Raw genomic sequence first — 15,495 nt, 5'->3', positions numbered from 1 at the left:
ATACAGACAGACACACAACCCAATAATGTAAAACCAGACTCAAATGTACATTGCCTTTGAACAATGTAAAAAATCTCCATAACTTTGAGTGTGTCTAACCTTCTGGCCCATCTAACTGTATAAAGTCATCTTGAAATGTGCAATAATGTGTAGTTTCATGTTATCACATTTTGCTATATATATGTTGTCATATGTGATTACATGAAAATGGGTTTTTGGAACACTTCATGTGTTAACTTGAAATTCATGTGTTTTCTATAAGGCTCTGTAGCTAGCTCAGTTGGTAGAGCATGGTCCTTGTAATGGCAGGATAGGGGGTTCAACTCCCAGGACCACCAATATGTAAAATGTCGCTTTGGGTAAAAGCGTCTGCTAAATGGCATATATATTATTATACGCATCTCATCAGAGTACAAACAACTAACCTGCATAATGAGGTATTGGCTTTGGAGCAGCAGTGCAGCTTGGCGCCGTCCATCTTGGCGGTGGGGGAGGTCTCCGTCTCGCTCTTGGTTGGGGGGTGGGCGCTGCCCAGGAAGCACTGCCACAGCGGGTCCTGGGGCAGTGGCTGGCTGCCGCACTCATCGATCAGGCCCTCCATGATCTCATGCTCCGTGGTCATGGTGCGAAGGATACGCCGGCATGCCACCTGGCAGTGGGGCTCATCTGCCCGGTCGCAGCAGTACAGGCCTGGATGGACCAAAAAACTTAGTGACAGGCAATGATGGGAGGAAGGCAACACAGACATAAGATACACACTGGATATATTAAATGGGGTCCTGATAGATTAGTATTTCAATTCAATTAAATATATTATTCTTTATTCTTGAGGGGCATTTACTTGGGCAATTATTTGGGTATAAGACTACTCATTATCTATCGGGTTGCTGATAGGTTAGTATCAGATTATTATAATATTTTTTGGTTTTTAAATTCAACCTTTATTTAACTAGGCAAGTGAGAAGAACAAATTCTTATTTACAATGACGGCCTAGGAACAGTGGGTTAACTGCCTTGTTCTGGAGCAGAACAAAGTATGTTTTTACCTTGTCAGCTCAGGGATTCAATCTAGCAACCTTTCAGTTACTGGCCCAATGCTCTAACGACTAGGCTACAAAGCACAGATATCCTCAGGATCTACAAAGCTCCTGATAGGTCAGTATTAGATATACGCAGTATCTACGAAGCTCCTGATAGGTCAGTAATAGATATACTTACTGTCTATGGGGCTTCTAATAGGGTAAGACTTGGTGTAGTTGCCCACACAGCCAATGAGCTCTGGGCTGATGCTCTGGCAGTATTCCTTGACAGCTTTGATTTGAGAGACGGTGGGGGAGGAGTCTGTCCGGAAGATAGCCTGGCAGTACTCTCTGCAGTTGGTGTGTCTCCCTGCGTAGCTGCAGCACACCGAGCCCACTGAGGCAGCACAGACAGACAACACAGTTACAATTTTCTTTCCATCAGTCATTCACTTCAATGGAATTGTAAACAGAATTGAATAGAAAGGAGTTAATCATTATTATTATAAAGGCTATTTAGTCTATTTTGTTTTTAAATAGCCTTTAGCTTCATGAAATATATGACAGACATCGCAAACATGATCGACATTCAAGCATCAGGAATTCTTCTTTGCTGAATTAGAGTAGAATAGAGTAGACTTCCAGGATTTCCTAGAGAATAGTCTGATTAAATATGCATGGTGAACATTGGGGGTGATCCTCAGTTGCTAGACTTCAGGGAAGTCCAAGACCTCACATCCTCATAATCGCCCAAAGGCATGTCTGTGGTGGGCTTGTCTGCAAGGCAGTTTCACACCACCACATTGCAGCTCCGAATACAAATAAGGGTTTCATCGGCTGGCTGACTCCGTGACAGATGAAATCATTTCTGCGGACCAAGGGTCAAGACCTTGCCTTTCAGGCACGTAAACACGGCTCGTCAAGCAGAGTGGTGACTCTTTTCCTCCTCACAGAGGTCAAAGGGCACTGAGGTGACTCCATGTTTAATCACACTGGAAATTCACACTCAGATTGATGGACTTGGGCTAGCAGCGTGTCATGGAGATTTGGGAAACTTACTCTCATTTTTGATGATACAGCTGTAGAGTGGTTTCTGGAAATGAGAAGAAAAATAATTTTGTGATCAAAAGATGATTGAAATGATTGAAATGATTGTATGATTGAAAAAAATATATTGTGTCAGCTCTCTCTCTCCCCCCTCTGTCCCCCTCTTTCTCTCTCTCTCACCCTCTTTCTCTCCCCCCTCTCTCTCTCTTTCTCGGTCTCCATCTCTTTCTTTCTCTCTCTTTCTCTCTCTCTCTCCCCCCTCTATCTCTCTCCCTCTTTCTCTCTCACTCTCCCCCCTCTTTCTCTCTCTCTCTCTCCCCTCTTTCTCTCTCTCAGTTTCCCCCTCTTTCTTTCTTTCTTTCTTTCTTTCTTTCTTTCGCTCTCCCCCTCTCTCTGTCTCCCCCTTCTCTCTCTCTCTCTCTCTCTCTCGCTCCCCCTCTTTCTCTCTCTCCCCCTTTCTCTCTCTCTCCTCTTTCTCTCTCTCTCTCCTCCTCTTTCTTTGTCTCTCCCCCTCTTTCTCTGTCTCTCTCTCTCTAGCTATCCCCCTCTCTCGGTCTCCCCCTTTTCTTTCTTTCTTTCTTTCTTTCTTTCTTTCTTTCTTTCTCTCTCTCTCTCTCTCTCTCCCCTTTCTCTCTCTCTCCCCCTCATTCTCTCTATCCCCCTCTTTCTCTCTCTCCCCTCTTTAGCTCTCTTTCTCTCTCTCCCCTTTCTCTCACTCTCCCCCTCTTTCACACTCTCTCTCCCCCTCTTTCTCTCTCTCTCTCTCTCTCTCTATTTCTCTCCACCCCACCCCTCTCTCCATCCCTCTTTCTTTCTATCGCTCATCAAATGGGTATCCAGGGCAGTGATTGGGGACATTGCGCTGTGTAGGGTGCCGTCTTTTGGACCTGAGTCTCTGTGGTCAGTAAAGATACCATGGAACTTATCGTCAGAGTAGGGGTGTTAACCCCGTGTCCTGGCTAAGTTCCCAAAAAGGCCATCATGGTCACTTAATCACACACTTTCAATTGGCTCATTCATCGGCCCTCCTCTCCCCTGTAACTATTCCCCAGGTCGTTGCTGTAAATGAGAATGTGTTTTCAGTCAACTTACCTGATTACCTGATTTTTTTTTAAATACATAAAAACGGTCCTGTCCTAAGTACTGTTAAAACTTAATCTGAAAACTAACTGGCTTCTTTCCAACAACACCACAGAGGAACATAAAGGCCAATGCTGCTGCGTGCTTTGGCTCCCCTCGCAAGGATTCATGAAAGGGCAAGATGAAAGGGGCCAGTGCCTAATTAAAGCTGGTGGGGGGAGTTTGGTTGTGGTTGTGGTCCAAACCAAACATTAAGCCCGCCGCTTTGTTTGTTTGTTTGTTTGGAACGAGGAGGTGAGCCAGATGAAAGGAGACCTCTGCTAGCACATTGCTAGCCTACGCTATGCTAAGCTAATAGCTAAGCTAAATCTTCTCAGCAGACTGCATGAGCTCACTCCTCTCTCCCTTTGACGAGAATGGCTCCAATCAGAGCTAAGATGGAGTGCTACACTGACAGGAAATGACCTCATAAAGAGGGGTGGGGATGAGCACGATACTGAGATGGACCGTAAAGACTTAACACTGCCTTTATCTTGTAAAAGCCAGGGAAAAGGCCAGGGAAAAGGCCAGGGAAAGGCCAGGGAAAGGCAGCAGAGAATATACAGTCTCTCAGAGTCAAAATCATTTGCTCAGTTTAAACAAAGCACATTATTTTACACAATACATGACCTCGTGTTACTTACCTCTGTGTCTTTTTTGCATATTTTTGTGATGTCGTTCTTGGATGATGCCTATAGGGTCAGAGAATGAGGAATTAGGTGAGACCATATGGATGAGGCCATAACTGGCCAAACTAACTTCCTCTCTCACCTGCTTGCACTCTCTGCGGCACTCTGCCGAGATGGCCAGCTCACAGCATCCAAGGCCAACCCAACCATCGGACTTCCTGGACGCTCCTGTAGACAAACAAAAATGGCCACCATTACCCACACATCTTGCTGGGTGTAGCAATATCACAATAAAAATATCGGTTCATTTTATCCTCTAGTGGGGGTTTGCAAAATATTCATACTTTTTAATGGGCAGCATATTAAAGCCAGACTCAGTATGACCCAAATAAAATATATATTTTTTCCAGTTTTAATATATCTTGAAATGAATAGATGAAAGCTTATTTGGCCATTTGTGTCACCTCAAAGTGATTCAAATTAAGTTTTTATAAATGAAATGTACAGAAGTTTTGTTTACAAATTGCTGGTCAGATTTCTCCAGGTAATTATGATGCATTTAGAATATTCTATCTGTTCCTCTGATCCATCCACGACTACAGCAACATATCAACAATACATACAAATTGTCCTATCTACTGTATATCGCTCTCGTTATAAATGAGAGTTAAATGATACAGAATAAAAGTGTAATTTAGCTGACAAATGCGTGTCGTAAAGGTAATATTGTCTCCTGGCTGTTAGTCCGTCTGTGCGGCTGTCTGTCTGTGCAACAGCTGATGATGTGCAGGGTCGCAGATTTGAAAACACCGGCGGGTCTGTCGTTACAACGTTTATTTAATGTTCCTAGCTTGAGCTTCTGAATGGAATGGTGTATTTGTGGGCAATTTTCATTCAGCAATGGATTGGGAATATTTTCTTAGTTTACCACTAGCTAGTTCAAATCTAATTTTGTCACATACATATGGTTAGCAGATGTTAATGCGAGTGTAGCGGAATGCTCGTGCTTCTAGTTCCGACAGTGCAGTAATATCTAACAAGTAATATCTAACAAGTAATCGAACAATTCCTCAACAACTATCAAACACACAGAAATCTAAAGAGGTGAATGAGAATATGTACACGTAAGTGTATGGATAAGCGATGGCCGAGCGGCATAGGCAAGGTGCAATAGATGGTATAAAATACAGTATTTACATGTGATATGAGTAATGTAAGATATGTAAACATTATTTAAGTGGCATTGTTTAGAGTGCATTGTATAAAGTGACTAGTGATCCATTTATTAAAGTGGCCAATGATTGAGTATCAATGTAGGGAGCAGCCTCTCTGAGTTAGTGATTGCTGTTTAGCAGTCTGATGGCCTTGAGACAGAAGATGTTTTTCAGTCTCTCAGTCCCAGCTTTGATGCACCTGTACTGACCTCGCCTTCTGGATGGTAGCGGTGTGAACAGGGCTCGGGTGATTGTTGTCCTTGATGATCTTTATGGCCTTTCTGTGACATCGGGTGCTGTAGGTGTCATGGAGGCAGGTAGTTTGCCCCCGGTGATGAGTTGTGCAGACTGCCCCACCCTCTGGAGAGCCTTGCGGTTGATGGCGGTGCCATACCAGGCTGTGATACAGTCCGACAGGATGCTCTCGATCTTGCATCTGTAAAAGTGTGTCAGGGTTTTGGGTGACAAAACAAATCTCTTCAGCCTCCTGAGGTTGAAGAGGTGCTGTTGCGCCTTCTTCACCACACGGTCTGTGTGAGTGGACCATTCAGTTTGTCTGTGATGTGTACGCCGAGGAACTTGAATCTTTCCACCTTCTCCACTGCTGTCCCTTCGATGTAGATAGGGGGGTGCTCCCTCTGCTGTTTCCTGATGTCCACAATCATCTCCTTTGTTTTGTTGACATTGAGTGAGAGGTTGTTTTCCTGACACCACACTCCGAGTGCCCTCACCTCCTCCCTGTAGGCTGTCCCATCGTTGTTGGTAATCAAGCCCACTACTGTTGTGTCGTCTGCAAACTTGATGATTGAGTTGGAAGCTTGCATGGCCATGTTGTCGTGGGTGAACAGGGAGTACAGGAGGGGGCTGAGCCCGCACCCTTGTGGGGCCCCAGTGTTGAGGGTCAGTGAAGTGGAGATGATGTCTCCTACCTTCACCACCTGGGGACGGTCCGTCAGAAAGTCCAGGGCCCAATTGCACAGGGCGGGGTTGAGACCCAGGTCCTCCAGCTTGATGATCAGCTTGGAGGGTACTATGGTGTTGAATGCTGAGCTGTAGTCAATGAACGGCATTCTGACAAAGGTATTCCTTTTGTCCAGATGGGATATGACAGAAATTAGTGCTACGGTGCTAATTCAGTTGTCTTTGCCTTCTTGGGTACAGGAACAATGGTAGCCATCTTGAAGCATGTGGGGACAACAGACTGGGATAGGGAGTGATTGAATATGTCCGTAAACACACCAGCCAGCTGGTCTGCGCATGCTTTGAGGACCTGGCTAGGGATGCCGTCTTGGGCCAGCAGCCTTGCGAGGGTTAATACGTTTAGATGCTTTACTCACGTCAGCCATGGAGGAGAGGGGAGCACAGTCCTTGTTAGCTGGCCGCGATGGTGGCCCTGTATTATCCTCAAAGCGGGCAAAGAAGGTGTTTAGTTTGTCTGGAAGCATGACGTCGGTGACATAGCTGGATTTATTTTTGTAGTCTGTGATTTCCTGTAGACCCTGCCACATTAGCCTCATGTCTGAGCCGTTGAATTGCGACTCCACCTAGTCTCTGTACTGGCATTTTGCTTGTTTGATTGCCTTGGAGGGAATAGCTACACTGTTTATATTCAGACATATTCCCAGACCTCTATCTATAGTTAAATGCGGAGGATCGCGCTTTCAGTTTATCGCGAATGCCGCCATCCATCCACGGTTTCTGGTTAGGGAAGGTTTTAATAGTCACAGTGGGTACAACATCTCATATGCATGAGCTAGTTGGACCATATTTTAGACTCCTCAGCATGACCAGTATGCTGGACACCGTGGACAGTGCCAAAAAAATCACAAGAGCCAGCTCTGTCTACTGGTCAGTGAAGCTAATTAGCAAGCTAGCTAATTTAGCTGGCTAGATAATAGATACATCCACACACGCATTGCTTGTAATGTGCATAACCTACTGGTGGGTGATTCGCCTACAGCCAAGTAAACGTTAATGCACTTACTCGCACACTTTTCTGGAGTTGCTAGCTGGTTGGTTGTTTTCCTCTTGGTCGATTTATTTTATAATAATCCTATAGTTTCTGAGGGTGTTTGCACTGCAAAAGCAAGAGATCAAGCAGATAACGGCGGCGCTATATAGCCTTCCGTTGTGGCGCAGTATATCATTGTGTGTTAATTAGAATAACATTATACTGCTATAACGTCCATAGCCGACTCATTTTTAGAATACGGTAGAGTAACCTAAAGTGCCAGTTGTAGGCTACAAGCAAATGAGAACACCAGCTGTCTGATACTGATCAAAGGGCAGCTGGCCCAGCGGCCGCTTGAGAAATCTTAGGTAGAGCACGTTATGACGTCTTGCCTAGGTTTGTTTACAAACAAGTAAAACTGTTGCCCCGATAGTTTGATATTTCATGAACACAAACTATGTAAATGAGACTTACTGAGTCTGGCTTTAAACTGTGGACTTATATGGACTTTTAGTGTGGGCTCAATGGGTACACAGTGTTGAGCTAAGCAACACTGTGAGTGTGTGTGCGTGTGTGTATGTGTGTGTGTATGTGTGTGTGTGTGTGTGTGTGTGTGTGTGTGTGTGTGTGTGTGTGTGTGTGTGTGTGTGTGTGTGTGTGTGTGTGTGTGCATAAGGATCAACAATGTTTTTGCATCTGGGAGGCATTATGTTATGTTCTGACAGGTAGATTTGTCTGTAACAGCAATGTATCCCTTTGAAACGCTGCCTGCAGATCTTACCAGGTAGTGTGGAGTTGATGCAAATCCAAAGCTCATTCTGTGAAATACAGAAGAAAGGTCATAGCATTATAAACAGAGGACCAACGCCAGAACAAGCAAGAGAACAGGAGAAGAAAATGCCATGAAAATGCCCAGTTCATAACAGAACGACAGGTAACGTGGTTTCTCTTTAGTTGGGACAAATTAAAAATGAAGGGGCCTTGTGTTGAACATAAGTGAGCATGAATGAACTACACGGAAGACCTCTGTCAGGGGTTTGTAAAAGTAAGGATGTCTGTGCATTTCTAGACATCCTGTCCCAACATTTTTTTCAGCCCTAGAAAAAATGACCTCAGAGAACTCCTGGCTCTGGTGAAACAACAGGCTATTGGATTTTATAGAGAGCATTTTATTTTTAATTAAAACATATATGAATGCAGTAGAAAAAAACAACAGAGACACATAAACTCATAAGAGCTTTGTGGTGACATACTGTGTGGGATTAATAACACACAGTAATAAACACAAACATCCCAGGCCCCTCCGGATAGAGAGCACAACGCATGGAGAAGGAGCACTGCTCAGAGAGCACACACTCTCTCTACAGCCCTAAACAAGATGATCAACTTTAAAAACTGGACATTGTCTGAGGTTCAACTCCGTACATCATTGTAAACACTCACTCGTGTCAGTCAGCTGGCTCGCGAAGAGAGGAGCCGCTTGTCAGGAGGCATCACTATAATTTGCGAGGCCGACGGAGAGACATTATATATTTACATGAAGTATAAACATGATTTGTGATGAAGGGAAACCCAAGGAAGTTTCAGAACATGAAGGACGACAGGGGGCGAATTTTAGTACATCTTCTATTACACCTCACAGAGCCAAGAATCCCTTAGAACAGCTTTGAGGTGTTTTGCGGGGTCTGAGAGTGAAAGGAACCATGGAACTTCAGTGCTAACATGCCGGTGAAATCGTTTGCAAAATCCAAACATCTAATCCATTTTTAGCAAATGAGTGCAAGACATGTGTGCAAATAAGATACAGTATTTACCTCTAGCTAATGACAGACTGGTTCCTAATTGGCTGTTTGGAGCAGATCAAAAACATTAGGGTTTGTAATTACGTTGGTGGGTGAGGAGTGTTAAGCCTGGTTTCAAGCTCCGCTTTTTGATACTTATCTTATACTTGTAGCCAAACCCGGTGCAATAGACTTGTGATTAATGCGTATAAGCTTTACCACGGCCACCGATACATTTCCTCTGTCATAATGAAAGATTTCATAGCCAACTTTATTACAGACGCATTTGACCGAAGACTATTTGTAGACCAGAAATCGGCACTTACCATAGACTCAGGGCAGTAGCTTGGTAATCGCTGTAGTAGGTGCTTCAAACGAGATTCGCTTTTTATGGTGGCGAGCTGGAAACAGAAAACCAGCCTGTTATAACCTGTTATAATGAATTCAAAACATGTTTTCACCAAGAACAATATCCATACATTTGCAATATAGGTAGCTAAATAGTTGGGAAGAGATTTTCAATGATTTACGATTCCATGGCACATGGTTTATGAACTGATACACAAAACAACGCTGGATTCATAACGTAGAGTTTTTCAATTGAAATTATACAACATTCTTGCAACCACTACAATGTTATAAATATGGGGGATAGCTCTGCAGATTTTGCTGCGAAGAGACAAAATCATTAGATGATTTGTTTTGGTACTGTCCATATGTAGCAGGTTCAGGAATGGATGAAGAATTGCAACATTTACCTGGAGCTAACCCTGCAGATAGCACTGCTGGGTGATTAAAAAATGTATTGTCAATCGATCAATAATATAATAATACTCTTAAATATGTATCTTTAATTGACCATGTGTAGAATCTATGAGAAAAGAAAGGTTCAGAACTTCTGTGAAACATCACAGCACAGTTGAAAAATATATGGCAAATAGAAATCAGAACTGGATGGTCTTCAGAGATAGATGGGAGGAGTTGAAGCTGAAGGATGGGACTGAAAACAAACAAAAGATCATTCATGTAAAATATACCATGTCCGTAAAATGTATATAGTATGTATAAGCTGGAAGTAGAAGCCTAAGTGTTGTTGACCATTAGTTTACTACAATTAGAGGAGGGGTGGTATGGTTAGGGGAAAATAAAAAAGGAATATATATATATATATTCACAAAAAGTATAAGGGGGATTGGAAATGATGCGGACAATTACATTTATGGAAATCACAATCTATCCGCAATATTAAATCTGATCTACCCCCCCCCCCCCCCCATCTATGTAAACAAGTTTTGTATAATGAAATTCTCATGTAACAACAGTATCGTAACAACAACAGCCATTTGGTATGCTTACACTTACCACTTACACTTACTTACACTTACCACTCAATTAACAAGACTAACGTTTGCCTGAGAAAAGTAGAAATCGTCCCCAAATGACAGAAGAGTTCATCTTAACTCTATTCACACTCAGGCGTGGCTCTCTAGGTCGTGTGACCCTGCGACATAAAACAAACATGGCAGGGCCAATGACAGCTGCCAACTGTGGCCTTATCAACGCAGGGTGAGGAGCTGTTGGTTGACTCCCACACGGTCTGGGAGAATCCTGCGCCTGCCAACACTCTCTGGCTTAGTGCACAGTCATGAAATTAACTTTGGAAGATTCATAGCCACTTAGTCAGAGCGATCTAAAAGACTAAACACATGATGGGAGTTGGGAGTTGATGTTGTTTTTGGTTGGTCTCCTTCACTCCTTCGTTGTTTAACTTCACAAAAAAAAAGACCACAGTTGGATTCAGCGTGAGAAGTTATTGTGTAATATCTGAGTAATATGTAGTAGTAGTAGAGTATTTCTACACTAAAGCGGAGTTCAGCCCCCACCTGTTGAACGGCATCTTCCTTTTGACTCGTCTATGATACTGACATCTACACCACCGTGTGTCTGCTATTGTTTTATTCTAACCAGGGTGATAAAGTTGGCTTGTTCTGCTTTCTGTTCATGCATTCTCACTGTTTATCCTCATTACTCATTCTATCCAGAACATCAAGTGCACATGGAATGAATCACCTGAAACTAATAACACATTCTTTATTTGTGAGGTGAAATACATTGAGGTATACGCTGGGGACTGACGGACGGTAATCTTCTTACAGTTGGAACATTCCCAAGATCTGTACCTTCGAAAGCAGCTGTCGAGCGGTGAGTTCTTGGCCATTAATAAAATACATCTGCAGAATACTACAAAGACGTGGTTAATTTGGGCCATGGAAACGTACAACCTACGCTCTTAGAAAAAAGGGTTCCAAACAGGTTATTCGTCTGTCCCCATAGGAGAAGCCTTTTTGGCTCAAGGTAGAACCCTTTTTGGATCCAGGTAGAACTCTTTTGGGCTCCATGTGGGACCCTCAAAGGGGTCCTCAAAGGGGTTCTACCTGGAACCAAAAAGGGTTATTCAAGGGGTTCTCCTATGTAGACAGGCAAAGAACACTTTTAGGTTCTACATAGATAGCACCTTTTTTACACTGAACAAAAATATAAACGCAACATGTAAAGTGTTGGTGCCATGTTTCATGAGCTGAAATAAAAGAACCCAGAAATGTTCCATATGCACGAAAAAACGTATTTCGCTCAAATTTTGTGCACAAATTTGTTTACATCCCTGTTAGTGAGCATTTTTCCATTGCCAAAATAATCCATCCACCTGACAGGTGTGGCATATCAAGAAGCTGATTAAACAGCATGATCATTACACAATGGCGCCTTGTGCTGGGGATAATAAAAGGCCACACTAAATTGTGCAGTTTTGTCACACAACACAATGCCACAGATGTCTCAAATTTTGAGGAAGCGTACAATTGGCATGGTGACTGCAGGAATGTCCACGAGAGCTGTTGCCAGAAAATATAATGTTCATTTCTCTACCATAAGCCGCCTCCAACATCGTTTTAGAGAATTTGGCAGTGTCCAACCGGCCTCACAACCGCAGACCAAGTGGCGTCGTGTAGGCGAGTGGTTTGCTGAGCACAGGAGGCTGCTGAGGGGAGAATGGCTCATAATAATGGCTGAAACGGCGTAAATGGAATGGCATCAAACACATGGAAAAATACATATCTGTATTCCCAGTCATTTGAAATCCATAGATTAGAGCCTAATGAATTTATTTCAATTGACTGATTTCCTTATATAAACTGTAACTCAGTAAAAACTTTCAAATCGTTGCATTTATATTTATATTATATTTTTGTTCAGTATATAAAACTTCTCTCTCTTTCTCAGTCCAACTTTGAAAGATAAATAAATGTGGGGTGCCAGACTGAAACATCCAAAGAGGAATGACCTTGTCCTTTCAGAGACTGAAGGCCTCCCCTCATCAAAGAGGTAGTCATCCCCTAAGAAGAAATGGAACACTGTTTACACGGAGCCCTGTGGCACACCCCTGAAAAAAACACTTTCTCTGCAGAAACACAGCCGCTTGCAGGGACGCGAACAAGACGGACATTATATCTCTGCCCTCTCCCCCTTCTTTCTCTCTCTGTCTGTCACTCTCTTACTTTCTCTCCCCCCTCTATAATTTGGATCTCCCCCCTCAGTGGCAGGTGCAGTGCTGGGGACAGGGCGACCTTGCTGAGCGTGGTTCAACACTACAGCATCAATGAGTCTCTCTCTCTCTCTCTAAAGGGGAGGGGGAGAGTGGTGCTGGTGGTACGCCACCAGTAATAGCCTACTGAAATGGGCTAGGGGTCTGCCCTTTTCGGTTCCATAAAAAATAAAAAGCCTTTCAGATATCTCTTTCATGTCTTAGTGAGACACAGAAGGCAAGGATCCATGAAATTGTGCACTGCTTTGGCAGATTCCTTCACTACAATAAATAAGAATAAGATGCAGAGATACAGATGTAGGATCTTAATTTGAGATAGTTTGCTACAGCAGGAAAATAATCCTGCAGCAACGGGAAATGTGAATTATTATGTGGATTATAATTCATGGACATTTTTGTAGGGATCGATACCTTTTTTGTTCGGGCAAATCAAGTCTAACATTTCAAAGAGGAAATGCAAACTTGTAGTGCATTTGAGTTTTTCAACGTTTTCTAAAGTTTGCATTTCCTGCTGTGCAGGAACATTCTCGGAAACAATAGAGTGATCAAATTAAGATCTTACATCTGAAGAGCGCGAGAGCGAGAGCGAGAGATAGAGAGCGAGAGAGGGCATAAGAGGAACAAAAGAAGATAGACCCCTCACCTGCTCCTAACTCAAATGGGAGACAGGCAGAATTGTTATTCTAGCGCTCATCGCTACACTTCAAAGGACAGAGAAAAAAATACATTTCAGTGCTCTTCATCAAATAGTCATTATTTATGAGCTTCAAATAATACGGAGACCATTGTGCTGGGGCTAAAGTTCTCTCACTCTTGTGCTCTACTTTAAACTGTGTGTGTGTGTGTGTTCAGTCTGTGGCCTCCCTTACCTGATCGCATGCTTCCCTACATGGTGTGAGTTCCGCAGCATGGTGGCAGCAGGACGAATCTGTGGAGGAGAAACAGACAGACACGGAGGAGTTAGCCTTTGCAGAGAAAGTCTTTGCTTTGATACAGTAGCACTCACTCACTCCCCAGCTTGTTTTGTCTTAAGCCCTGGCAAACCCGGAGAGACTCTCCAGGCGGGCGGCACCTTGAAATCCACCCATAAATATAACGGATTCACAGTGGCTTAAAAACACAGTTCTGCTTTGGGGCTGGAGCGATTGATTGATAAAGGGTATTACAGCTGAGCTTATGTGTTTGTCTCAATACACCTATTTCATCCTTTGTGCGCCTGGTCAACAATGTCTGCAGACTAAACAGATCTGGAGTAAGCTCTTATTATCTACCCTTTCAGAGCAACAAGTGTGTATTCTTGAGAAAGCGTTGGTCTCTGCTTAACCAAGACCTTCTGCCCCAACGTAACCAACGCAAACACATCAATGGCCTAACAATGAAGCATGATACAATGCATTTTACCGCATCATTTTTGTCAGGACATCTTAAGATGCTCAAGACTGGAAACATACACAATATTCAGTTCCATACAAAAAAATACAAAACAAAAGTTTACATGATAGGTCAATGAACGTTTTCTTCTGGTAAAGGGAATAAAACTGTCAGAAGAGACGTTTGTGGTCTTAAATGAAAGTGAATAACCTCAATTCCATGACCTGAGGACATATAGCAGACAGAACATCGGGCTTAATGGGACCCAGAGAAATAGAGAAGAGGGGATGGAGAGAGAAATAGAGGGGATGGAGAGAGAGAGAGAGAAGGTGGAGAGAGAGAGAGAAGAGTGGGTGGAGAGAGAGAAGACTGGATAGAGGAAGCTCACACACATGCTCAAGCCAGACTTCTAGCCTTCCGAATAATAATCACAACAAGGGGAAAAGGTCTCTTACAGAAACATATTATAATCTGTTTATGCTCCTTGAGGAAATGTCATAATTATCAGAATTCTCTCTCTCCAGCTTTTTGTCTTTCATCTCGGCCCAGACATGGTCTTCGTCTCCTCCTCTCTTCCTCCCCTTTCATTTATGTCTGATCCAGGCTCAATCCTTTCATCAACTTGATTCTGTTTTCTTTTCCTTACTCTTGTCTTCTTAATGTCGATCTCGTATCGGTGACACGCTAAAGGAGGAACAACAAACAGCAGCGGTGGAGATGAAAGTGTTTTAGGGTCTAAGTGCTGCATCGTTGACTGTCTGTGATGTATCCGAGTGGGTCTGGTCTGGGTAGGGTCCTGCTCTGGGTTCGGTCTGATGGAAACCAGAACCATCCTAGTTGTCTTTGTAATGAGACACAGATCTCTCTGGCTTGACCCCCAGTAGTAGCCTTTAAAGTACGTGTGTGTGTGTGTGTGTGTGTGTGTGTGTGTGTGTGTGTGTGTGTGTGTGTCTGTGTGTGTGTGAGAAAGAGAGAGTTTGTGTGTGTGTGTGTGTCTATGTGCATCAGTGTGACACCCCTTAGCGTTCTCTCTGCGCAACGCTACAATTTCACCTGTCACATTGTTGTTGTTCTGAGGTGAGAGAGCCTTCCTGTCTGACAGCCCACGCTAAACAAAAGCTGTTGTCAGATTGCTACGATGGTTTCCATGGGCTTCTAATGACACCACATTCATGAGGAGGCTATAAAGGCCTGGGAGTAAACAGAGAGAAGCAGCGTGACTAACACACCAGAGAGGAAGACATGGGTCATACGAGGGGAGCTAACAGAATAGCGGCAAACAACACCAGTGACACCACAAACAAACCTTGCCCCGGCCTGAATCATGTTGGTTAACTATGTAGCAGGAACTGACTCACCTTTTCTCTTAACAGAAAAGACATGTCAACATGTAATGTGACCTATATATAGAGCTGCAGAGCGTGAGTGAGTGCAGTAAAGTGGATTGGCGATGCAGTTGTCTTGGACAGAGATGGTCTGTCATTAGAGGGAGGCAGGGACTTGGAAAGGGTCTCTGTCTTCTCTCCAGCCACTCACAACCACAAGGCCCCTTTTAGTGAGTCAGAGAGCTAGGCGTCTCCGGGTGCTGACTCACTCTCTCTTTCTCTGACTCTTTATCTCCCTCTCTCTCAACCTCTCTCCATCTCTCTCTCCTTTTCTTGAAACCCAGTAACATGTGCTAGCACTTTGAGCTAGCCCTGCTACTGTGTCCCTGTTTTCAGAGGAATAGTAATAATCCCACCCACAAGCCACATGAAAGGAAT

At 43.6% G+C, this 15,495-nt stretch overlaps 1 protein-coding gene across 1 annotated transcript in view; it reads right to left on the bottom strand.

Moving 5' to 3' along the window:
• Positions 1-15,495, bottom strand: part of LOC115130251 (reversion-inducing cysteine-rich protein with Kazal motifs-like) — a 61,376-nt gene that overhangs the window by 33,447 nt on the left and 12,434 nt on the right. The window contains exons 2-9 of the mRNA XM_029661183.2: positions 13,231-13,289; positions 9,087-9,161; positions 7,761-7,797; positions 3,957-4,042; positions 3,830-3,877; positions 2,079-2,112; positions 1,219-1,416; positions 426-690 (exon numbers count right to left, since the gene is read on the bottom strand). Of these exons, the coding sequence (XP_029517043.2) occupies positions 426-690; positions 1,219-1,416; positions 2,079-2,112; positions 3,830-3,877; positions 3,957-4,042; positions 7,761-7,797; positions 9,087-9,161; positions 13,231-13,289 (802 nt within the window). The remainder of the gene's footprint in view (positions 1-425; positions 691-1,218; positions 1,417-2,078; positions 2,113-3,829; positions 3,878-3,956; positions 4,043-7,760; positions 7,798-9,086; positions 9,162-13,230; positions 13,290-15,495) is intronic.

Source organism: Oncorhynchus nerka, linkage group LG6 (genome assembly GCF_034236695.1).
Source record: "Oncorhynchus nerka isolate Pitt River linkage group LG6, Oner_Uvic_2.0, whole genome shotgun sequence".
NCBI lineage: Eukaryota > Metazoa > Chordata > Actinopteri > Salmoniformes > Salmonidae > Oncorhynchus > Oncorhynchus nerka.
This window is presented reverse-complemented; position numbering and strand designations above follow the sequence as displayed.